The sequence below is a fragment of the Crocodylus siamensis genome, chromosome 1 (assembly GCF_052110815.1).
Source record: "Crocodylus siamensis isolate JL-2025a chromosome 1, ASM5211081v1, whole genome shotgun sequence".
In the NCBI taxonomy this organism is placed as follows: Eukaryota; Metazoa; Chordata; order Crocodylia; family Crocodylidae; genus Crocodylus; species Crocodylus siamensis.
This window is the reverse complement of record NC_143395.1, coordinates 308,297,375-308,323,557: the sequence shown is the minus strand read 5'-3', so window position 1 is coordinate 308,323,557 and position 26,183 is coordinate 308,297,375. Positions and strand designations below refer to the sequence as shown.

The following is a 26,183-nucleotide window of genomic DNA, read 5'->3' as shown; positions in this document are numbered from 1 at the left end:
TGTTCACTCAACTCCATCAGCAGTAGCTAGATTCTAGAAACTGATTCTTGAAATGACGCGGTATGTACGGCTTAGGGTGGGGGGAAGGTTGTTTCTACTCCTTTAAGAATTTCAAAACAAGATTGTTTTGCAGGATTGTTACATTTCTCTGAATATCCATTACCTTGTTGGTAATCCTCGTTTCCCCAAATTAAGCCAAACTGAGTTTAGGCAAGTCCTAAATGAGAAGGCACCACAGACAACTTAGATGCTGTAGGAAGATACATTACTGATTCAACTTGGTGACATATTTTCCCTTTGAGTCAGTATTGAAAGAAGATGCCAGTATAATATTGTACTGCTGGAGGTGGTGTTTGTGGATGAGTTTTGAAACAAAGGCAATGGTCCATTTCAGTCATCTGAGATCCCACAACCCTTTCCTTTTTCTTCAAGGCTAAGGATACCTAATCCAATATTTTGTTACCAACTCTGGATCATATGCTTCAGACACCAAGTTCCTCCTGCAGTTTCTACTGGAGTCAATATTTTCCTTTCCTTCCAACCATTTGCTGGGTTTTGTTGAATATTTTACTGTATTCTACCTGCAAGATGCTGCCTCACATCGTGCTTTAAGGATTAATTGTTAATATCGGTACACATTTTAAAGTTGTCACATGTAAAAACTCCATATATGGAAAGTATTATTCAGAATGAGTTAAAATTGTTCCAACAAGAAAAAATAATACCTTGCATTTGTATGATGCTTTCCCACTGTAGAACTCACAATATTCTACACTGTGAATGCATCTACACATGTGCTTTACTGCAGAGCTGACTAACTAGCATCACCGTCTGTATTAGGGCACACTGAATTAACTGTGAATCTATGAAACTCTGCTGTAGGATAGAACACCACTGCAAAATGGTTTAAGTCGCACCCACCCCCACCCCAAAAATGGTGACTGTCATCCAAGAATCCAGCAATGTACATAAGTAGCCCAAAGTACTACTTCCACCTGTCATTATGTTATTCATTCACCTAGCTATCCAAACTCTATCTGTTACATCTCCTCTCAATATTTCACTAATTCACTTAATTTGTGTCACCTAAACCTTTTACAATTTTACTATTTATTCCTCTTTTTCAGATATTAATAAATCTAGTAAATGCTACCAGTCCAGTTTAGACTCTAGGACAACTTTTGCCATGGTGAAAATTAATTTGTCCCTAACCTCTGTGTTAGTCTTTTCACCTCTGCATTAGTCTTTTCACAATTTTTTTTAATTCCTGGCAGTGCTCACCTCAGGATCAGGTTGTTTTCTTGATCATCTCTTTGAAAAAATATTTTTTTAATTTTTAATTTTAGACTGTTTAAACTAGTGCTGTCAAAACAATTTAAGAAATTGATCATGGTTAGTTGTGTAATTAAAACATTTGGGACAACTAATCACCATTTTAATCACACAGCAAAAAACCTCAATTATGCATGGAAAAACTCAAAGTTATGCAAAATTATGTAGGTACTTTGTATGGTTGGGGGGGTGTGCAGGGCAGGATTTATGAAGGTGTGGGGGGCTGTGGGTGTGTGTGTGTGGGATTTGGAGCCCAGGGAGGGGGGTTCCCGCATAACCTGGCAGGATGTGGGGTACTGTGGGTCAGGAGGGAGGGGCAACAGCAGGGGTGGGAAGGCTGTGGCTTTCAAGTCAGAGGCAGACAGACACACACGCACAGACACACACACAGACACTGACTAGCAGATAAGTGTTGGGGGAGGAAAGGCAAAAGGGAGGGAAGGGGCATGGGAGCAGATCAAAGCCACCACAATGAAGGCGGGAGTGGGACACAGGTAGGGACAGGGGCTAGGGTGAATGGGGCCCCAGGGCTGGAGCAGGTCATGGGACACAGCGATGGCTGATCCAGGGACACACTCCAGCTACTGTGCACACTCTGAGGGGAGGCATGGGGGACACATGCCTCCAAGATTTGTGTGTGAGGCAGAGGCCAGCTTCTGCTGCGTGCCGGGCTCTGCATCCTGCTGCTGTTACTATGAGAGCTGTGCAACGCCATGCTATGCCTCCCGCCACCGAGCAGGCAAGGGACATAGCACAGCCAGCATGCAGTTCCTGGGGAAAAGGCAGCAGGGTGCAGAGCCCAGCACGCAGCGGCAGACCACCTCCACCCCATGCACAAATCTGGGGGGCACATTTCTCATTAAAAGCTGGCTTTTCCCCCAGGCAAAAATAAAACACATACAGAGTATTATTTGAGTTTTCAGTCCCTCACCTGTCCAAAAAAACAAAATTGTTTTTTCCATGTTCTACAAAATCACAGTAGCTGCCTCTTATTCCTTCTTCTGTAATATGTTCAAAAATACCTTTATAAAGGCACAATTTTTCTTTACATAAGTAGTGCTGGTTTCTCCCTTGTCATAACATGTTTGCATACCTAATTTTAATCTCAGTTTTTACAATCTGGAATATATTAAAGTAAGCTTCACAGGTCAATGACCAGCAGAATCTTCAGAACACCTTTTAAAAATGTAAATATACTACACTACAGTCTTCTGGTAGAGTAACTGATTTTACTAACCTTTTCTATAATTTTGTAAGCATCTCTCCATTCTTAAGTTCCTCAAGAGCTCTTGAAAATTTACTATCTGGATCTGGAACCTGATATTCTTTAAACTGTTAATCTATTTTTGGCATCTAACTTTCTAACCAGTTTTCAGTTTTATTATAAAGTGTTTTTGCTTTTTGGTTTTGGGTTTTTTGTTGTGGGGTTTTTTTTTTGTTTTTTTTTTACAATTCCCAACATCCCATGGTGAAAGATGATTTTAAAAATAGTTTAATTGCAATAGTTTCACTTCCTTTTTTTCCCCATCTTTCTGGCCTCCTGCTTTAGCTATTCTTTCTATATACAGCAAAAGCTTTGTTATCCAGCACCCATGGGGAATGGGGAGTGCCGGATAACAAAGTATGCCGGTTAATTGAGAGGCCTGAGCAGGTATCTTTGCCTGTTCAGGCCACCGCTTCTCCCACCGCATCAGGAGCATCGCCAACCCTCCCACAGGCCCCAAGGGACAGGGAGGGGGGCCCCACGCAAGCTGCTATGCCCCGGGCCCTGGGGGCTCTGCAGCACAGGCTGCTTTGCCTCAGGCCATGGGGACTTGGCAAAACTGGAAGTGCCACAGTAGGCACTTCCAGTTTCACTTTTACCTTACACACCGGCATGCCAGTTAATAAAGCATGCCTTCTTGTAAGGTGCTGGTTAAGGCAGCTTGTACTGTAAAATAACTTCTTTTTATTTATTATCATCATCAGGAGAAACTGGAAGTCCTCACACATTCAAGGAACTATGACATGACCGGAACAACAGAGGCTTCTTGGGATAGGTTGACTGTCATGGATGGGTACAAATCGTTCAGGAAGGACAGGCAGGGGAGAAGAGGAGGAGGAGTTGTGCTGTATGCAAAAGAGCCGTATGATCATTCAGAGCTCCAGTATGAACTTGGATATAGTCCTGTTGAAAGACTCTGAGTATAGGTCAGAGGGGAAAGCAACAGGGGTGATGCTGTGGTGGGAGAAACCAACTAGGGGTCATGCTCTTCTTCTTGACCCACTGCACACAAACAGGAAAGAATTAGTGGGAAATGTAGAAGTGGGTGGCAAGTTGTTGGGCTCAATGAGTAGTAATCAATGGCTCAATGTCTCACTGGCAATCGGTATCAAGCGAAATGCCGCTATCAAGTGTTCAATATCTTCGTTAACGATCTGGAAGATGGGATGGATTGTGCCCTCAGCAAGTTCACAGAATCATAGAAAGTTATGGTTGGAAGGGACCTCAAGAGGTCATATAGTCCAAAGTTTGTGGATGACACCAAGCTGGGTGGTGTAGTAGATATGCCAGAGGGTAGGGTTAGGATTCAGAGTGACCTAGACAAATTGGAGGATTGAGCCAAAAAAAATCTCATGAGGTCCAATAAGGATAAGTGCAAAGTCCCACAGTTGAGACAGAACAATTCCATGCACCGCTACAGCCTGGGGACTTACTGGCTAAGCAGCATATTTGCAGAAAAGGACTGAGGGGTTACAATGGACAATAAGATGGAGCAGTGTGCCCTTGTTGCCAAGGTGGCTAACAGTATACTGGGCTGCATTAGTAGGACCATTGCGATCAAATCAATGGAAGTAATTATTCCACTCTATTCTGCACTAGTGAGGACACATCTGGAGTACTGTGTCTAGTTTTGGGCCCCCACTACAGAAAGGATATGGACACGTTAGAGAGAGTCCAATGGAGAGCAACAAAAATGGTTCTGGGGCTGAAGCACATGATTTATGAGGAGAGGCTGAGGGAACTGGGTTTATTTAGTCTGCAGAAGAGAAGACTGAAAGGGGATTTGATATCAGCCATTATCTACCAGATGGGTGATTCCAAAGGGCTAGACCAGGGGTGGGCAAAATATGGCCTGTGGGGCAGATCCAGCCTATGAAGGGACTTTCTCCAGTCCTCAGTGGCCCCTTGGTCCTGCCTGGCCCAGGTGCCATCCGGACCATGGCACATCCTGCTGCCCCCTGGGCACACTGCGGGGGGGCAGCTCCCCAGCTGAACTGCTGCCTTTCTAGGCAGCCGAGGTTATGGTGGCTCCTTGCACATGCTGCTGCCACTGGTCCCAGCCCCATGGTACTGGTGGGGAACCAAGCACATAGCCCCAATCCCACCCTACCCAACACCGGCTCTGGACTCAGCCTGATGAAGCAGAGCAGCTCCAAACTAGCTGCTACCCCTGCACAAAGCCTTGACCCTGACCTACCCCACACCTGCTCCAGACTCACCCACCCATGCTTAGCAGCAGCAGCAGCAGCGGTTGGGCAGAAGCTGCTGCTCAGAGTGGGGGAAAAGCAGCCCCTCCCCCTCACTGCTGCTGGGCCCTTCTTACTGCTGCCGCCCAGAGCCCACACCTGCGCTGCCATGCAGATACTCTGCACTACCACCACTGCCCTGCTGGGTGAACTGGAGGCAGTGGCAATGGTAGCAGAGAAGAGCTGCAGGGTAGCCCGGGCATGAGCTCTAGGCAGCTGCAAGCAGAAGGGCCTGATAGTGGTGAAGGGGAGGTGACACTTTTCCCCTTCACCAAGCAGCAGCTTCAGCCTGGTCACTGTTTCTGCTCAGCATAGGCGGGCAGTCCGGAGCAAGCATGGAGTGGGCTGGAGGCAGGGCTGTGTGTGTGGGTTCTGGCTGGTCTGCTCCAGCTGAGGTGAGTCCAGAGCAGGTGCAAGGCAGGCCAGGGAGAGAGGACTGGGGCTGTGCATTGTTGCGGTGGTGCCGCAGGGCACATAGGCTCCAGGCTGTTGCTGAGGGTGGGGTACCCAGAGGGCAGCTCCCCAGAACTGCCTCTATGGCCTGCAGATCAAAATAACTGCCCACCCCTGAGCTATGCTGTTCCGAGTGGTGACAGATGACAGAACAAGGAGCAATGGTCTCAAGTTGCAGCAAGGGAGGTTTAAGTCAGATATTAGAAAAAACTCTCTCATGTAGAGGGTGGTGAAACACTGGAACAAGTCACCTAGAGAGGTGCTGGAATCTCCATCCTTGAAGGTGTTTAAGGCCCAGCTTGACAAAGCCCTAACTGGAATCATCTAGTTGGGGTTGGTTCTGCTTTCAGCAGGGGGTTAGACCAGATGACCTCCTGAGGTCCCTTCCAACCCTAATTTTCTATGATCCTATGATCTTTTAGCCAACTCAGAAAGTGTCATCTAGAGATGCTGTACCTGCAATTTTAACCAGTAACATAGCAAAGCCGGAGGGAGGGAAACGGGCAAGCAGGGCAACTGCCCCAGGCACCAAAGTGAAGGGGTGCCAGCAAGCACTGCCCAGCTAGAGAGCGGAGCATGGGATGGAGCCACGAGTAGTTCATTTGGGGGGGGGGGGGTGCAGGAATGGGGGAAGAATGGCTCCCACTGCTGCACACACTCCTAGGCAACCATGGGGGGAAGGCATGTCCCCCAGATCTGTGCACAGGGTGAGGGCAGGCTGCCACTGTGGGCACCAAACTTAGTTACGGTTCTGATTTTAACTAAATCACAATAATTGAAAGACATATTTAAAGGCCTCTTTCTCTTTCATGTGTTTACTTTGTGTACTTGACATCACTTATTACGTTCCCCGTTTCATTGTTCTATTAATGATGTACACCCTTCCTTCAGCTTTGCAAGAGGCTTTTTGCCAGTAACATGAAGAACAAAAATGAAATAAGCAGAACTATGTACAGAGAAAGCAGGGGGAGGGGAAAGGAGTGGACCTAAGGATATTTGGTATTCCTAATCTTGGATCCACATTTTAAAAAATTTAAATTTCAAGAGAATCCTTTCTTTGTACAAAAATCCGTAATTTTCCAAAAAAGTTAGGCAGCAACACAATATTACATAATGACAAGAAAACATAGTGAATTACATAATGGCAATATGTTGACCTTTTCATGAGACAATGGGTCTGTGCTGCCCATGATCAAATGTAACCAGAAGAATGGAGAATGCCATCTGCTTTGCCTAGGCCACAGCCTGCTGGTCAGGGCCCTGTCACAGCAGATGTCAGTTCAAACCAAACCCTTCTGGGTGAGGGTAGCCAAGAACCCAGTAAATCCCAGTAGGTCTCCCAGGGGCAAAACAAGTTCACTCTCTGGAAGTGCAAAGATTACCTTCTGCCTAACTCTAGAATGGAAGAATTATGCCTCTCTATATAATGGAACAGGATCAGCCTCTGGAGGAATGCACTCAATTACCTAGATAGATGCCTTAAAGGTGGAATAAACACAGCTCTCCTGAGCAAGGTACCCAAGTCTAAAGCAAAGACACTGTAGAGGCAAAATATAAATTTGATCATTATGTTTACTGGTAATACATACGTCTTTCCTTTAATGTTAAATAGAAGCTTAAAGTTAAAAAAGCAAAGACCAGTTCTCTGTCTCCTTAAATCACTTTTCATACGTTATCCATTTGTATGTGTCAAAGTATAATGGAAGAACAAATTAACTTGCTAGGCATTTTGTATACATTATTTATATAGACTACATTTGCCTTTTGTATTCACTACAAGTCTCTTAAGATTCAAATCAAGAGATCTTAATACCGTTTCAGTTATCCCGATAGCAGATAAGGATATTATAGATAGCAGAAACTTTCAATAATGTGTTCATATTTCTGTTTCATTTTCTAAACCATTATTCTAAACTGCTAAGGTTGTATATACTTTAAGGTTGTGTTTAGTCTACAGTAAAACACCTATTCAAACCCTTATGTTCTATGGGAAAATATAATCTGTCTGAATATCTTCTTCCTGAGTGTACATGGAAACATCTAAGTATACAGTTTACAGGCTAGGCTGAGTATCATGATTCAACTGAACACAAGATTTTTTTATGCTATTCAAATGCTACTGCATGGTCACTAATGTGAGAGTTCAAAGCCTTAACGTAAATTATTATGTTCTGTATAGTATAGTATAGTATCATATCGTCTATAGCAATCATTCTGTGGGATCTGTAATGCCATCTTTCTGATTTGTATTACTACACAAATAATCCAATTCTACATGGGGAAGTAAGGTGGTATTACATTTGGGTAAACTTGACAGACCTCGCTCTTTTAAGAAATTAATGCTAATATAAGACATTATTCTACTAGCCCTAACCATTTCAAAATACGGAATATATATGATACATCATACACAATTCACCATGTGCAAGATTGTGAGATTTAGCCAGTTTTCAATGAGTGGAAATGCACAGCTGTTCATTTCAGGGCAATCCTGGGGATGGAATAACATACACCTGCGGGGGCCAATCTTTTTCGCAGGTGTGCCATAAATTATCCTTGCACCCTCCCTAAGTACAACTCAGAATCCCTTCCCCTGCTTGATCAGATGCTCTGCTTCCTGCCCTGTTCTCCCTGTCTGATCTGCTGCTCTGTTTTCTGCTCCTTTCCCTATCTGCTACTGTGTGGTCTTTACCCTCTCCAGTCTGTTGCATGCCACACACAGAGGCTGCCCATTCCACAGGCTGTCAACCACTGATATACGCAATCACAGCTTCCCCTAATGCATCAATTTACACTTGGGAAGTTAGTGCTGAATATGGAAAAACGAAGGAAAGACCATTGCTGCATCCTTTATTTCATCCTTCCTCTTTCACAGATGCATGACAGCCTTAGAATGGGACATAACAGTTGTCCAAAAAATATTCAACAAGATCCCTCACCAAAGGTCTCTAAATGAACTGTTGCCACAGGAATGAAGGGAAGGTTCTTTTGTGGACTGAGAACTGGTTAAAAGATAGAAAGCAAAGGGTAAGGCTAAATAGGCTCGGTTCAGGATGAAGGGAGATCAAAAGTAGAGTCCTGAAGGGCTCTGTCACGCCCTATTTTGTCTATTTTCATCAATGACCTGTGAAATCTCGAAGTTTGCAGATGAGACCAAATTATTCCAGGCAGCCAAGTCCCAAACTGATGAAGAATAGCTACAAATAGTTCTCACCAAGCTAAGCAAGTGGGCAAAAAAAAATGGCAGATGAACTTCACTGACAACTGCAAAGTAATGCAGGTGGGGTAAAATAACCTCAACCATATGTAAACAATGCTAGGTTCTGAACAAGCCATTATGCCTTGAGAAAGAGACCCTGGAGTCCTCACAGATAGTTCTCTAAGAACATCAGCTCAATGTGCACTGGCAACTTTAAAAAAAGCCAACAAAATTCATAGTTTCATAGATGTTAGGGTCAGAAGGGACCTCAATAGATTGAGTCCGACCCCCTGCATAGACAGGATAGTGCTGGGTTCAGATGACCCCAGCCAAATGCCCATCCAACCTCCACTTGAAGACCCCTAGGGTAGGGGAGAGCACCATCTCCCTTGGGAGCCCATTCCAGACCTTGGCCACTCTAACTGTGAAGAAGTTCCTCCTAATGTCCAGTCGAAATCTGCTCTCTGCTAGCTTATGGTCATTATTTCTTGTGACCCCCAGGGGTGCCTTGGTGAGTAGAGCCTCACCAATCCCCTTCTGCGCCCCCATGATGAATTTATAGGCAGCCACAAAGTCACCTCTCAACCTTCTCTTCCGGAGGCTGAAGAGGTCCAGGTGCCCTAGTCTCTCCTCCTAGGGCTTGGCCTACAAGCCCTTAACCATATGAGTGGCCCTCCTCTGGACCCTCTCCAGGTTAACCACATCACTCTTGAAGTGTGGCACCCAAAACTGCATGCAGTACTCCAACTGCAGTCTGACCAACACCCGATAGAGGGGAAGTATCACCTCCTTGGTTCTGTTTGACATGTATCTGCTGATGCACAATAAAGTGCAGTTAGCTTTTCTGATGACTTCATCACACTGTCAACTCATGTTCATCTTAAATACATCCAGTCCTTTCAAGTGACTCTGCAACATCTCAGGGTCAATGCTTGGTAGTCTGGTGCCTAGCTGTTGCCTCTCTACCATGTGAGACTTGTCTTGCCCCTCGTTTAGTAAGCCTGAGGCAAAGAACTCATTGAGGAGTTCAGCCTTGTCCTCCCTGTCTGTCACCAATTGCTTTTGCCCCTTCAGTAGTGGTCCTATTCCACCCTAGGCCTTCCTTTTACTCCCTATATATCTGAAAACCAATTTTTTGTTATCCTTAACTTGGGATGCCATCCTCAGCTCCATGGTAGCTTTGGCCTTTCTAACTGCCTCCCTACAATTGCGAGCTGAGGAGACATACTCCTCTTTAGTAATCTCTCCCTGTTTCCACTGCTTATATGTCCCCCTTTTTGCCCTTAGTCTGGATTTCTCTGGTCAGCCAAGGAAGCCTCTTAGCTCTTTCCCCACCGCATTGAAACAGTCTCCCTCTGTGCCCAAAGGACTGTTTCCTTAAGGCACAGCCACCCTTCCTGGGCTCCCATCTCACCAAATCTGCTACTCCGCAGCGCGTCATTGACTAAACACCTGAGTTCACTGAAGTTGGCCTTCCTGAAGTCTAGAACTTCCACCCTACTAGTTACCTTACCCACTCTATGCCTTATGATGATTTCTATTATTTGGTGGCCACTGTCCCCCAGGTGACTACTGATCTGTAGGTCCCCTATCATGTTATCCCTTGTTGCCAATACCAGGTCCAGTAAGGCATTCCCCCTAGTGGGACCAGGTATCTCCTGCATCAGGTGGAAGTCCTGTACACAGGATAGGAACCTGTGTGAACAGTGGGAATTTGCTGTCTGGACATCATTATGAAAGGAACTGAAAACAAAACAAAGAACATCATCATGCCATTATACGAATCCATAGTGTGCATATATCTTGAATACTGTGCAAAGTTTTGGTCCCAACATCTTAAAAAGGATGTACTAGAACTAGAAAAGGTACAGAGAAAGACAGGAACTAAAATGGCTAGGACTTTTCAGTTTGAAAAGAAGGCTGAGGAGGAATATGATAAAAGTCTATAAAATCATGAAGGGTGTGGAACTGTTGTTCACCAAATCCCAGAATGCTAGAACTAAGGGACACCTGCTGAAATGAGTATGTGACAGATTTAAAGCTAACAAGAGAAAGAAGATTAAATGAAAGATAAGTATAGTATTAAGTGACAAATACTGACTAGGCTAAAACCTGCTGAATGTATGTTTGCTCTATTTTAAAGTCTAAGGCAGTGGTGCTCAACCTTTTTGCCCAGTGGACCAGACTGGCAGGGCCGGGTCCATCCATGTGCTGGATCCAGCTGATGCTCCTGATCTGGCACCCCTGTAGGAACAGCAGTCACCATCTGGCTGCACAGAGGAGCGTGGGGAGTAAGCTGGCCCCAACATAGGCCTGCAGGAAAAAGAAACATGACTCTGATCCAAGAGTAGAGGGTGTGCCCCAGCCTTGCAAGGGGAAGGGGGAATGGCCCAGCCCCAACCTGGTCCCAGAAAAGAAGGAAGAAGGCATAGCCTGGCCCCATAGGGAAGCGTGGCTAGGCCCCAGTCTGTCCCCAGGAGGGTAGAGGCATGATCCAGCCCTGCAGGAGAAGGGGTTGGGGCCCAGCTTGGCCCCATCCGGCTGCATGGGACTTGGGCTTTGGGAATTTGGCAGGGAGAAGGGTAGCCATATTAATAGCCACTGCTCCTCAGCTGCCCAATTTTATGACTCATGAGGAGCCCTGCAGGCCTAGTGCAATGATTCTGCAAGCCATATCTGGCCCATGGGCCAGACATTGAGCACCCTTGGTGTAAGGTATTGCACTGTAACAAGAGTGCTTAAACCCCAGCCCATGGATGGTACCGCTCCCCTGCTGCCAAATTTATGGACCCATGGGAAGCCCCATGCCCTACATTCTTGATTGGGCCTCCAATCCCAGCATCCAGGGCCAGGTGGAGACAGCATAGGGCCCCAGGGCCCAGTCCCAGCTTGTGGGGGAAAGAGGGGGTTGCACCAAGCCCCAGGGACCAAATCCCTGTGCATGGGAGCCAGGAAGGGACAGCACCAAGCCCCTGGGACCCAATCTCAACACACAGGGATGGAAGAGGTAGCACTGGGGCTCTATGCTGTCTCCACCTGGCCCTGGATGCTGGGATTGGGGGTCCAATCAGGGGTTGGTGCCAGGCCCTCAAGGCCCAATCCTAGTCCTCTGGGATAGGAGGACATAGTGCCAAGTCCCAGGGCCTGATCTGGACTTCAGACTGGGCCTGAACTGTTCATCTGGCCTACAGGGCCATAAGGTTGTACACCTCTACAGAATAACAACTCAAGAAAAATTAGTAATATGTAATTACATGCAGCATTCAGCCCAGAAACATTCAATGACATCCTCTCAAAAATGGAAATGAAGTTCCTACCAATGTGATCTGTGTCCAGTAAGTTTTCCATAGTGGTTACTGCCTAAAGTTAGCCAGACAACAGACCATCCTCAAATGTTTCACTTTACTCCAGACGCTGCAAGATGCTAAGAACTTGCTTATGGGAATTTCAGCAGAAATTCTGAGAAAGCAGCGGTACAGAACTTTTAAACACTGGGAAGGCAATTTCTCTTTCTCTCTCTCCCTTTTTGGTTGAGGTTTTTAAATCCTCCTTTGTTTAGTCTATTCTCACAAAAGGAACAATATTCATGATGGAGTGTATTCACAAGAAATGGCATGTTTGAGGTTATCCAAGACCGGGGTTTAATTGTTTTGTTTTGTTTTTACATAAACTCCTCTCAGTTACAATCTCTACATTCAGATAAAATGAGTGTCTACAATAAGCCATAAACAATACATATATTAATATATACAACACTGAGAATTATTTAGCATGGGTGAAAGCTATAACTAGATATCACAGTAGTTCTATAAATCATGCACTTCTTATTTGATTTATGCACTGAATGCTATAGTACTTAGTTACATTACACTCTTTATTATCAATAAATCTGTAATAGAAAAGAAAAATCTTTAAAATTGGTTTGGACCATGAGGATGCTCTAAAGCTAGGTTTTTCCCATAAGTGCAACCAGAATAATTTTTTTTTATAAATGAATAAAATCATTCACAAAAGTGAGTTAGCATCACTTTGGTTTAACTGAAACGGCACTAGAAACTGGCAATAGCACTATATGATAAAATGTTGTGCTTGTTTATTATTTTTCTGGCCCACCTTTCTTGTCAGGTTAAATAGTAATTGTTCTCTCTCTCACTTCCATTATTTCAATAGCAAAACTTCCACTGAACTCAAATGAGAGGTGTATTTGGATCTCAAAGAGAATGCTAAATGCAGCTGAAATATAGGGGCATCTCTTTCACATCACTGAAGATCAGCACTGTTAAATCTTCCTATATCAGTGTCAAATCATCCTACCATTTAAACATACTTTAAAGATATGTTCTAGTTCAAAGAGCATGGAGAATTTTATGATCCAACTGCTGTGGCACAGACAAGATATCAAAACACTAGCTAAGATTTTTACAGCATTTTGTCCTCTTTGCTAAGTAATTCCAGTTCAAAGAACTAGAGATTTACTTCAAAGTAAACCACAGCCTTAAGGGTGCTGGAAATGACAACTCCTGCAGAGTTCCATAAAACAAGTTTCCTATGTAACTTAACTCAAGGGAACAGTCCCTCAGCCTGATGTGAACACAAAATTGCCCTTTGTTTTCACTTCAGTGTACTTACAAGTTTTGGAATCAAAATCTAACAGTAACTAAAAAATATTGCCAATTATACTTCTAAATTACAATGAGTTTGTATAAAGCTATAAATAAGTACATTTAGTAATGCCAAACTAATACCTGACAGTCATCAACAGAAGCTGTCAAGGGGTGTTTCATTTTGCTGGTTTGAGGCACGTTATCCTGATTTAAGTTATATGGCTCTTTATAAGAGCAACAACATCCCACTCAGAAGATGTTCTCTCTGTGTGTATTCAGTCACATCTTCTAGTCCTTGAAGGAAAAGAATGAGTTTTGACTCTTTAATTCCTACTATCCTACAGAAATAATATAGCTAAATTAATGTGAACAAGATTTTGCTACATTTTCTGCCCCATCAACAGAACTGATTACCGTTCCAATCAATTACAACTTGTAACGGAAGGAAGTAAAGGAAGGAATGGATGGACGGATTCTCCTTGCCCTTTGCAAAACCACGTGGGTAGCAGTAGATGGATTATCCCTTGAGGCCTTAAAAAGCCTGCCCCTTTCAGGATCCCCTCAGTGGAGAAGGGCAGGAACTATATAACTGTAGTCTGGCTGCCAAAAAAACTAGAACTTCTGAGCCAAAGGACTAAAAGACTGCAAAGTACAACAGTAAAGACCACAGTGGAGGAATTGGCAAAACAGGTATATAAGTCGTGAGCACACAGTGTAATGAGCGAGACTGTTCTGATGCTGTGAACAGAACAAGGCAGCATCTGACTGTTGTGGCCCTGGATGGAAACCAAGAGACAAGCCTACCCATCTGTGCCTCTCTATATAAAGTAATGGGATTCTACAAGTGTCCTTGAAAGCATGAGCCAAATCCAATCAGACTGTGACCAATATTATTCTACAGGACAGCTTTTACTGTTTGTTATATAAATTAGCAGCAGCCAAGCATGACTCCCAGAGCCTACGCTGAGTTTACAGCGGGGAAAAAAATCTTGCAAATTGAACATATTAGGAAATAATAAATAGGGATCACCCTGTCAACTTTGCAGTCATCTCTACAGCAAAGTTCCGCTCCTTGGATGGCTCTAAATCCCATGCAAGCATTTCAATTTATGAGCTATTTGTACCAACTCTCTACCACCACAAGTAAACCTCTCCCTATGGATGCAGTAAACAAACAGCAGTCAACCACAATGACCACCAAAGAGGACCCAATCGATTGTCAAGTCAATGCTGAAAGTCTTCAGGGATGTTCACAGATGTTATGATTATTGCTGTACTTGCTGTCAGGAGTCTTGCAGGGGGAGGTGGGATACCGATACAGCAAGCTGGCTTAAGAAAGAATACCTATAGAAGGCTTGAAGTTTATCTATGTTCACAGAAATGCAGCAATTCTCATTTCCAAAGCATGCTTTTGTTGCCTTATGGCATGATGCTTGGAAATCAGTCTAGCTGAGTTAATGCAAAACAGAAAGAAAAGCTGGTTAACAAATGAAAACAAAATCATGATTAGCCTTAATTCTCATCCAGATTCGTAGTTTTAGTAGAAACAAGTATCTGTACATTGTAGATAAATTTCAAAGGAACAATTTACTCACAGTGTTCTACTTAACACGAGGCAAGGTTCTTTGAGTAGATGTGATTAAACTAATTCAGCAGTTGGAAAAAAGTTCTTAGCAAGCTATCAGGCACAATCACCCTTCTTCAGATATAGGAAGTCTCTGCTGTTCTGACACTCCAAGTAATGAGAGAAGCTAAAAGTGTAACTGACAGGATGTCAGCAAGAATGGAAATAGGAAGAAATTTAAAATTTCTAAATAGTTGGGAAAATCGTTCTTTGCAAGCTTTCCAGCACAGCACTCTTCTTCAGGCACAGGGAGAATTTACTGGGGTTGTACAGAGCTTTTGTTTTGCCTTGACTAAATACAAGTCTTCTATGATTGTTGTATCTTTAGGTCAATATTTTTAACAAATCAAATTTGCTTAAGTTAATCAGAAAGGAAGCACAAAAGTGTTTTTTTTAAAGTACCAAATCTAAATTCCTAGGAAATCTGAAAAATAATGATTCATTTATCTGCCCACATCCAAAAATCAAAAGTCTGTCACCTTCTGTAATAAACTACTCGACTACTACAAAATAAACCTAAAATTAATGCAAGAAACCAAGGAGGCAATAAAAAGTTCTCTTTTCAAAGGGTACTATTTGAAATAAATATAACTGGTAAGTGCTGAAAGAGAATCAAGGATGTATTTGGTACACTAGCTAGTCTAATAGAAGGTATTATTTCTGAACCAAGACATCTAGATTTTTACAAACAGAATCAAATTATTTCAGTCTCAAGTACCTAGGCAAACTTTTCAAAAATGCTGCAAAACTCAGCATATTTTATGACTAACACAAGATAAACATCTGGGAAAAACTAATTGCATTGGGAGAAACTTTAACAACAAATGTCATCCTTGGTAGCTGGAACTTGTTTTCATAGGTGAAGGCTCAAAAATCTTAAGATACTAGAGCCTCTTCCCTCGGACTGGCTCTTCAGTCTGAAGTCTTCAGAATACTGCTCATGACAGGAGATAATAGAAGCCTGTATAGAAATTGGGGTAAGCTAGTTCTTTTTTTTAAAAAATCACGGTTTCAATGCATGGTCATGCCTGGAAAAGCAAAACTACTATGATTTCAATAGAAATTGCAGTGTGAGGCCCCTTGTTTTTGCTCTGGCATGGTCCACCCCAGGCACTAGATCACAGGGAAGAGCATAATGCGGGAGCCTGGGGAGGACAAGAAGAGAGCTGGAGACAGTGTAGCCTGCAAAGTCTCACACATCCTGGCTGCAGCATTGACAGGCTTCAGCACATAGCTATGAACTGCAATATGGTAGTACATTGCCACCCAGATCTCCTGAGTGACATGAACTCTCACTGGCACAGAGACTCCTAAAAAAGGAAGTGGAAGGAGGAATGTATTCCGTCAGTACTTACACACATGCACAGATGCCCCAGCAAAGGAGTACCTGAACATTTCCCCTGGCAGGAAGGCTACTGGACCAGCCAGAGGGGAAAAGCCATCTGCAGCTGTTTTAGAGAGTGGCCAATTGTAAGAACATACAGACCATAAGGATTACCATTTACTAGCTCAGACTATAATCCATCTTGCCCAGTCTCCTGTGTAACACAGCAGAGTAGATGCTGAAGGGGAGAGTAAACTGGGGATGACCAGTGTTTGGGTTTTTTTCCTCAGTGCTCCTCTGTCACTTGAAGCCTCCAGCATTGGTCTAGGCAGTGCCAAAGCTGTGTCCCTCCCTCCCCTACTCAGTAACTCACACTGCCTCTTTCCTTCAAGATCTCCCATCCCCTTTTTTTCTGGAATCAGGCTAAACTCTCACCTCCCCCCAACATCTGGGGGCAGTGAGATCCATACTGGAATGACCCAGGGCATGAAAAAGAACTGTTTCCTGTTAGTTTTCAATGGACTAGGTTCATGTCACCCTACTCATTCTTGTCTGGTGAGAGGGAAGGTAACAAATACATCCTGTCTTACTCTTCCTTCACCCTACAGTTTTGTAGAAACCCTTCTCTGTACCCCGCCCCCAATATCCTCCCCTTTCCCCCATCCCCCTCAGCTTCTTTTTCTGAACCAACCTAGTGTTTCTTCCTCTGCATCGCTCACCAGCCTGGTTGCCCCACTTTGGACCTTCTCTAGCTCATCTATGCCACCCCTCCCCCCACTCCACCACCCCAGGTACAACTTACCTCCATTCCATCCCAGAGTAAAATGACACTGGCCCAGGTGCGGGGAGCAGACATTGCTTAGATACGAAAACTATAAGTACCTTAAATCAGGGGGCGCCAAAATACAGCCCACAGGCTGGATCTGACCCACCAACTGATTGGATCTGGCCAGTGCGGGGCGCCTGCCAATTGACTGGATCCATCCTGGCAGCTGCTGCCCACAGCATTCCACATGGGGCTGATCCCCACCCGGTTCAGACAGTGGGGCTGTTCCCAATGCAGCTGCAGCCACCCAGGTGCTGCTCAGCTCCCCTCACCTCCAGCAGCAGCAACTCCTTTTTCTGTTCCTGCCCCTGTTCCTGCTGTGCCACTTTAGGCAGGAGAAAAGCTGCAGCTGCCCAGCTCCTGCCCCAGCACACAGGGCTACACTTCCAACTCCCTTCCATGCTCTCTACCTACCAGGTGCAATAAGCAACCATCTGCAGGCGGATAAAACGGATGGAAGGTGGCCAGAAGCTGGAGTCAGAGCCCTGTGCACTGGAGCAGAAGCCGCCCAGCTGAAGTTTCCCCCCCTCCAGAGTTGCGCGGCAGGGGCAGGGGCAGGGGCAGGAGGGGGTGGAGCTGCTGCTGCAGGCGAGGAAAGATAAACATCACCTGGGCAGCTGCAGCTGCACTGGGAGAGCCCAACCAATAACCTGTGCATGCTGACCAGGGCTGGGCTGGCGGGCATGGGTAGGAGCTTGGTGTAGGCTGTCCCAGCAGGAGGGGGCACTGCTTGGCCCCATGCAGAGTGTAGTGGGGGTAGCCATGGACCACACAGGGTCCTGGGTGAGCTGTGCTGCACATACCTCCCCACCTTCTTCCCCTCAACCCCAGCCAGCTCCCAGGACCTAAGACCCTGGCAGCCCCCCCACACACACACACACGCATATACCCCCTGCACACCACCCACAGGGCATAGGCAGGCCCCAAGCAGATTGTGGCTCTGCCTCAGCCCTGGCCCAGGGTGCCCATGCAGACCAGTTGGGAGCTGTGCAGATAGGGCCCATGGCTGAGCCAGTGGGGAGCTGCACCCAGGGCCAGGGCCCAGGATGTGAGGGGCCCTGCCCCCTGCTGTCACCACCCTGTGTCCCCACCCAATGACCCTGGCCTCGCCTGCCCACCCTGCTCCCGGCCTGCCTGCAGCCCATCCCAGGTGAGAAGTTTTGGTGGGCTGCAGCAGGGATGCTGACCTGGCTCGCAGCTGCTCATCAAAACTCCCAATGTGGCCACCCAGTCCAAATAATTGTCCACTCCTGCCTTACATAGTAAAGATCAGGGCAATAAAAGCCCAGGGCAACAGTAAATACTAAATGATAGACTGACTGAGAAGATATACTACTTTGACTCTCTCTCTCTCAGGCTCTGTCTGCTGCCAACCACGAGCACATTTGGGTCAATCAGGGCTATATTTCGGACTTATTTCAAACGGCGCTGGATTTCTTTGTCAACGAAGCCGCAGAGAAACCCTCAGGTTGTCTATCGAGGCGGCTCAGCAGCACTGGGGTCCTGCCGGCCGGGGGATGCCGCTCGCGACACAAGGCTCGCCCAAGCCGGGGGGTCGCGTAGCGCCTCCCAGCGCCGCGCGGCTGGGCGCCACCGCCAGGGCAGGGCCAGAGGCCCCAGCATCGCCCCTGGCCTCGCAGGTACTCACCGCGGCGGACACCCCGGCCGGCTCCCGGCTCAGCAGCAGCAGCAGCGCGGCCAGCGCCAGCCCCGCGCCCCGCCGCGGCCTCATCCTGCTGCAGCGCGGGGCCCGTCCCGTCCCGTCGCGTCGTCCGCCCTCCGCGCCGGGCGGCTGCCTCTGCGCCTGGCCTGGCCGGCGGGGAAGCCGAGGGCTCCGCCCGCCCAGCAGCCAGGAATGAGGGGGCGGGGGGCGCGGCCCCTCTGCACTCAGGGCTGCTGCTGCTTCCCTCCTCCTCCTCCTGCGCCTCCTCCTCCTCTGCCTGGGGGCCCGGCTCCTGCCTCGCCCCGCACACAGCGCCCGGGCGCCTGGCGCGGGGCTCGGCTCGGCGGAGGCAGCGGGAGGGTGAGTGCGGGGCGCGGGCGCGGGCGCCTTGTTTCCAGGCACGGGAAGCATGCGGGTCCTCGGGGCAGGGCTGTCAAAACTACCGCCCCTCGGCTGGATCCAGCCCCTGCGGCGGGCAGAGGAGCCGGGGCTTTGGAAGGAGGGGGAGCGGCGCCCACCACCACGCTCTGGGGCTCAGCGCCCCGCGGGGGCGCCTGCGTGAACCCCGGTGCCACTCGCCCCGCTGCCCAGTCCTCTAGCCGGACCCGGCCCGCAAGGAGGGGGGATTGACACCCCCGGGCTATGAGATTCGGTACTGCTGCCACTGGCCATCAGTGTCTGAACCGAGTGATGTACACCTCATCTGCCAGCCTGGAGAGCAATCTTCCCGGAGCACACCCGGAAAGAAAGCCCGCTGGATTAGAGAGCCCGGTGAACAATCCTGTAGCAAGAATTCCCTGGCTCTCCCAGCCTTGTTTTGGCAGGCAGTCTTTCTGTTCCGCAAGTATGAATGAATCCCCCCGAATCAAATGGTTCGGTATCATACTATAAGGATGCAGGAATGGATGATCACTTCTCTGCTGGAAGGAGTGGTCTGGATGTCTTTCCAGTCCCAGCAGCATGCTCCCCCTTCTATTGGAAGTTTCCAAGCAAACCACATTGAATAGGGGCAGAAGTTACACACAGACTGGTTGATGTCATCAGAAATTGGTTTACACCTGTAGCAGAACAGAAGTTCAGTGCACAGAAACTAGTTTCAAAATGGCTGAAACTGGTTTAAAGTGAACCTGGTAGGATGTAGTACCGGACATAACTCATTTGGGTCAAACCAGTTTATGAAACTTCTGTGCCAGACCCCTTCCTGGCTCAAGTTAAATCAGAGTCTCCAACATCCCAGCATGCTTTCCAACCCTGGGCTGGGCTGGGCTGTCTGATCCAGCAGAAAAGTGTTGGGGGGAGGGGGAAAACATAGGGACTACCCCCACCCCCAGGCAAAACCTGGCTAAGGTCTGGGGCCAGGGAAGGGGGTTAAAACCTCTTTTCCCCTTGTTAAACACCACTCCCCTGAGTACAGAGCTGTCCTGCCCTGCTAAACTTACTGAAAGTTACTGCTGGCTGCAACTGTGGACTACAAATCCCAGGGGTGCCTAGAAGCAGGAAGAGGAAATGATGACTGCAGAGTCCTGTTGTTGTAGTTCTGGACTGCAAATCCCTGAGACCATGGGGGCAGCAAGGAGAGGAAGTGAACACACAGCCCATGCTGGGTACATGCCAGGGAGCCATGCTTTAGCACCCCCTGGTTTCTGGCATGAGTCATTGCAGGAATATGGCTGCAATTTCCTGAATCAAAAGTGAATGTGTGTCCAGTTGTTTCTCAGTTTAATCTCTGCAGTTTAGACTAACCTGCAAAGACTGAATCAATTCAGCCTCGGGCTTTTTGATTGGCCATACATAGCCATTCTGTGCCACAGCAACTTGCTTTGTCAGAGCTTTGCATCTCCTGAGATATTTTTTAAGGATACCACAAAAGAGTGTTAGGAGCTGGGGATACCAGAGGGGGTATAACACAGGGGCAGGAAATAATTTTGGCTAGAGGGGTGCTTAACGAGTTTTGGCAAGCTGTTGAGGGCCCTGAACCTTGACAGGTGCCCTGCCCTCTGGTCACCATCTTGGCAGGTGCCATCCCACCCCTAACCCTTGACCTTTGTCTCCAGAAATCCCTCCCCTTCCCCCTCAGAAGTGCTCCTTTTGGAGGGGAGGGTTGCCATCTTGGAAACAGAAAAAACCCCAAATCATGTGCTAAAAGTCAAATACCTACTATAATACATTGTAACTTTATTACACAAATATTTTTGTCATGATCTGAGTTTGCATACTGTGTATAGGGGTGGTTGCATAATAACTCAAAAATAAAGTCTTACTCTTGTATATAGAGTGTGGGGGAAATGTGGGGTGGAGAGTGGGAGGTGTGGTTGGGGATGGGTGTGTGCATATGGTGGGGTGTGAAGGATGTGTGTGGGGGTGTGGATGCATGGGTAAGGGGGCAATAGGGTATTTTGAGGTGTATACTTGGGGGCAGGATGTGGGTGCATGGCATTTGTGGTGTGTGAGGAAGGGTGGGGGGTGTGGGGACCCCCCCACACACTCTCCTCCCCATGTCGCACACCCCCTGCCACTTGCAGCAGGTGGTGAGCACTTGCACAGGTGCTGCCACCCGGCAGCACACGGCTTCAGCCAGAGCTGCATGTGAGGGCAAGGAGCACAGCCTGGCTGGCCTGCCTCTATCACACAGAGCTCCACATGGTGTATGAGCAGCTCCCTCACTTGTATGTCACTGAAAGAAACCCCGCGCGATGAAGCTGGCTACCTTCCCTGCCCCCTGTCGCGCAGGGCCCGGTACTCCACCAGAAATGGAGGGGAGGCTCGCCTCCTGCTTCCCAGCAGAATCCTGGGACCTGCATGGCAGGGAGCAGCAAAGGCAGCCAGCTCCATTACATGGGCTTCCTCCAGTGGCGCTCAAGTACAGGAGCTGCACATGTACTGCACAGAGCCCTGCATGATAGAGACGGGCCAGCTAAGCTGCACTCTTTGCCCCCATGTGTAGCACTGGCTGGAGCCATGCACCACTAGGCAGCAGTGCCTGCTCAGGCCACAAGTGCCCCAAGCGCCTGAAGCCTGCTGCTGCTGCTGCCCCTGATGGCAGGAGCTGTGCATCATGGGGTGGAGTGTATGGGTGGTCCCCAAATGCCCCTGCCCTCCCTCTCACCCACACCCTGCCCACCTGAGCTCCACATTTCCACCACCTCCGTGGGCACGTGCTCGACACTAGCACAAGGCTGCAGCCCTATGCTTCATGTTTCCACCCAGCTGCAGCTCCCACCCCTGCCACTTCCCTACCTGGTGCTTGGACTGAGCAGGATGCCAGGGAAGCCAAGCAGGTCTGTCAGCAGCTGCAGCAGTGGGAGCAGCAGCCCCACCCAAAAGCTGCAAGCTGGCTGCCCATATCCTTTTGCACATGAGGGTGGGAGTGAGGTGAGCAGGCTGGGCAGGGTACAATTAGTTGGTGGGTTGGTGGGTGCCCACAGGTGGGATCAAAGTCCCTGGTGGGCCAAATCCAGCCTGCAGACCATATTTTGCCCACCCCTGGTCTAACAGGCCTTCTTAGTTATCTGCCTTTCCTCTTCCTTCCAGACATCCTTTTTATAAGCCAGTTATAATGGAGTTCCTGCTGCTCTACAAACAAAAATTTGATCAGTAACAGTTCATTACATAATGTTCCCCTTTGAACTTCACTCAGCCTGACATGATCTATTCATTTAGAGGTCATGGCTCTCTTAACAACAGGTTTCTCTAAGAGTTTTTCCGGCCTCTATATGGAGGCTGAAGCGTTCTCACCCTTTCATTATCTGGTGTTATGGGTTAACTGGTGTTATAAAGTACAAGCCCTGTGCATTCTGCATGTTCCTGAACATTTAGATATGCACTCATGGTAATTCTGGGGTTATTGATTAATTAACTCATGTCTAATGCTGGGTCCCAGAGGTTCTGCTTTCAGCACTTGGCACCCTTGTGGCACTTAGAGGCCTGTTCCACCCAGGCACATAGACTAGGTATCAAAATGTAAGATCAAAGGAAAGTAGGACTGGAAGGAACCCCACAAGGTCATCAAGTGGGGTCCCCCAGGGCTCAGACTTCGGACCCACACTGTTCAACATCTTCATCAGTGACTTGGATGAGGGGGTAAAAAGCACCCTGTTTGAATTTGCTGATGACACTAAGATGTGGGGGGATGTGGGCACGCTAGAAGGGAGGAATAGGCTGCAATCAGAGCTAGACAGGTTACAGAGGTGGGCAGATGAGAACAGGATGGGTTTCAGCACTGACAAGTGCAAGGTACTACATATGGTGCAAGGTACTACATATGGGGGGGGAAGAACAAGCACCATACCTACAGACTGGGGAACTCCCTTCTCATCTGTGCAGAGGCAGAAAAGGATCTTGTAGTTACAATTGATGCCAAAATGAACATGGGCAGGCAGTGTGGGCAAGCAGTCAGGAAGGCCAACCATACCTTGTCATGCAACCACAGATGCATCTCAAGCAGGTCCAAGGAGGTGATACTCCCCCTCTATGCGGCACTGGTCAGACCGCAGTTGGAGTACTGAGTCCAGTTCTGGGCACCGCACTTCAAGAGGGATGTGGACAACATGGAGAGGGGTCCAGAGGAGGGCCACTCTCATGATCAGGGGGCAGCAGGGCAAGCCCTACGAAGAGAGGCTAAGGGACCTGAACCTGTTCAGCCTCCACAAGAGAAGGCTGAGGGGGGATCTAGTGGCCTGTTACAAACTAGTCAGAGGGGACCTGCAGGCATTGGGGGAGTCCCTGTTCTCCCGAGCACTAGAAATAATAGTCACAAGCTGGCAGAGGGTAGATTCAGACTAGATATCGGGAGGCGCTACTTCACTGTCAGGGCGGCTAGGATCTGGAACCAACTTCCAAGAGAAGTGGTGCTGGCTCCTACCCTGGGGGCCTTTAAGAGGAGACTAGATGAACACCTTGCCGGGGTCGTTTGACCCCAGTACTCTTTCCTGCCATGGCAGGGGGTTGGACTAGATGACCTGCTCAGGTCCCTTCCAACCCTACCAACTATGAAACTATCTACTCCAGCCTCCTGCTCAGGATAGCATCATTCCTGACTAAACAATTCCAACCAAGTGCTTACCTAGCCTACTCTTGAAAATTTCTAGGGATCGAGTTTCCACAACTTCTCTAGGTAAGCTGTTCCAATGCTTCGCCACCCAGTCAGAAGATTCCTCTTAATTTCCAACCTAAATTTACTCTCTCATAGCTTCAGGCCATTGCTCCTAGTCTTCTCCCACAGCCACAGAGAAAAGCCCATCTCCATCCTCTCTGTAATCACTCTTCAGCTATTTGCAGGTTGTTATCAAATGCTGCCTCAGTCATCTTTTCTCCAAACTAAATAACCCTAGCTCTTTCAGCCTTTCAACGTAAGTCATGCGTTTCATGCCTCTGTTCATTTTTGTCATTCTCTGCTCAACATTTGCCCATCTGTCTGCATCCTTCTTGAAGTGTGGGGCACAAAACTGAACAGAGTCTTCCAGGTGAAGCCTCACCAGTGCTGAATCACTTCCCTTAATTTCCAGGTGACAATACTCCTGTTAATACAGCGTAGTTGGATGTTGGCTTTTTATTTGCAATGAGAGAACACTGTTGGCTCATAGTCAGCTAAGATCTACTGCAACCCCCAGGTCCTACTATGCAATACTGTCACCAGTCATTCCCCAGTCTGTATTTGTACCTGCAATTATTTGTACTTTGCATTTGTCCTTCTTGTATTTCATCTAGTTGATTGCATACTATTTATCTAGTCTATCCAGGTCATTCGATATCTTCTCTCTGCCCTACAGTGTTCTCAACTCCACCCAACTTGGTGTCACCTTTATATTTGTTAAGCTTGCACTCAATTCAATCATTTAAAGCATTAATGAAGATATTAAATAGCCCTCCTGAGGTCCCTTCCAAACCTATTTTCTATGATTCTAAGAATACCAGACCCAGGACTGACCCTTGGGGAACCCCACTTCATATATCCTCCCAATTAGACATTGAGCTATTGATGACTAGTCATTGAGCACAATGATCCAGCCAGTTACCTTACAGTACTTTCATCTAGTCTTTATGCCCTTAGCTTGTTAATGAGAATGTCATGGGAGACTGAATGATGATTCAGTAGCGAGTGGTATAGTGATTGACCCCTTCCCCGTCCCTCCCCACAAGAATAATCTAACTTCTTGTAGTGGGCTGGTTTAGGTTGAAACTGAATGCTTTTTTAAAGAAATCCTAAGCTACTTAAAAGCAGCCTCTATCAGACCACTGCTCTTTAAGAGAAGAATCAATAGTAAGTAGGACTTAAACCAAATATTTTCATCAATAAGGAGACACTTCTGTATAGATTCTCTTTCTTTTCTCCTCCTGTACAGAGGCCTAAATGGTACAACAGGCCCAAACTAGGTCATTATCTCTCTAAGAAGACTGCAATATCTTGCCCTTACCCACTAATCCTCGCCACAGTAGAATGCAGCACTATTTAGCGAAATCTGACCTTGAGCAATTTGGGGATAATTCACTTAAGCACCCTCTCTCAAATATACCTGTTGGGCTAGGGACAGGCATTCAAAAGCCTGAACCTGAATTGATTCAATTTTTGCGGGTTAGTCTAACCTGGCTAGTCTGAACTAGTTTGTAACTGCACAGACATCCCAGATATGCAGGCACATGCCTGCAGTGGGTCAGGCTAGAAGCTAGGGGGTGCTATAGCAGCCCTCCCATCCCTTCTACAGCACTGAGCTGGGGGCAGGGCATGGCCAGACCTGGACAGGGCAATCTGATTAGCCCAGCAGGGAATTTATAACAGTGCTTATCACTCCCTAACTTAATGAAAACAACAGAGCAACATTACCAGCTATCTATTGCTTCTGCCTTTTGATTCTACCTGTTGATTCAGCAAGGACCCTAGCCATGCTAGCTAATACACAGACCCCTCTCTGCAAGGCAAAGGGGAGGGAGAATTCCTGCTTAGCAGGGAGTGGGAGGGAGAGGAGCATCTCTCAGTCTGTGCCAGAGCTCCCACTAGGAAGCAGAGGGGAGGGGCCAGCCCTGCTGTGGAGCAGAGAGCCCTGCACAACCCAAGAGCATGCCAGGATGCTGGGGGGCTCTGGTTCATCTTAAACCAGCAAAGGGTCTGGGACACACATTGCATAAACAGGGTTGACCCAACTCAGTTAAATCTGATACTATATTCAACCAGATTTATCTCAAGCCGGTTTCAGCTGTTTTTAAACTGTTACAGGTTTAAATTAGTTTCTGATTACTTAAATGAGTTTATGTGTAATGTCTGTCCCTAGACTTGGTGGTTCACTTCACCCCAAGCTTCCAGTCATCAGAGTATTTTAACAAAATTGTCTCAAACAGTTTCATACAGCTATAAAAGTGATAAAAACTACATACAAACAGTGATACTCAAATGTTCATGTAAATAATATGCATGTTATCCTTAAGGTAAATGGCATGAAAATGAAATGTGGCTTAGACTTATTTCTCTCTCATTTTTTTAAAAGACATGCCGTGGCACATGGCAGCATTTCTGACTCCAGCCTTGCAGAATATGGGAGAGGGAGCAAGGATGAGAACTTTACACTTTCATGTTCTTTGCCGGTAAGTAGCTTTGTTTCTTTAATTATTTGAACTACCTGTCATGGTAGACTCTTGTAATCAATTATTTCGTGGT

At 47.1% G+C, this 26,183-nt stretch overlaps 1 protein-coding gene across 1 annotated transcript in view; it reads right to left on the bottom strand.

The window, feature by feature from the left end:
* Window positions 1-18,946, bottom strand: part of COL4A1 (collagen type IV alpha 1 chain) — a 196,212-nt gene extending 177,266 nt beyond the window's left edge. The window contains exon 1 of the mRNA XM_090047161.1: window positions 18,521-18,946. Coding sequence (XP_089903287.1) covers window positions 18,521-18,946 — 426 coding nt within the window. The remainder of the gene's footprint in view (window positions 1-18,520) is intronic.
* Between the last annotated feature and the right edge of the window lie 7,237 nt (window positions 18,947-26,183).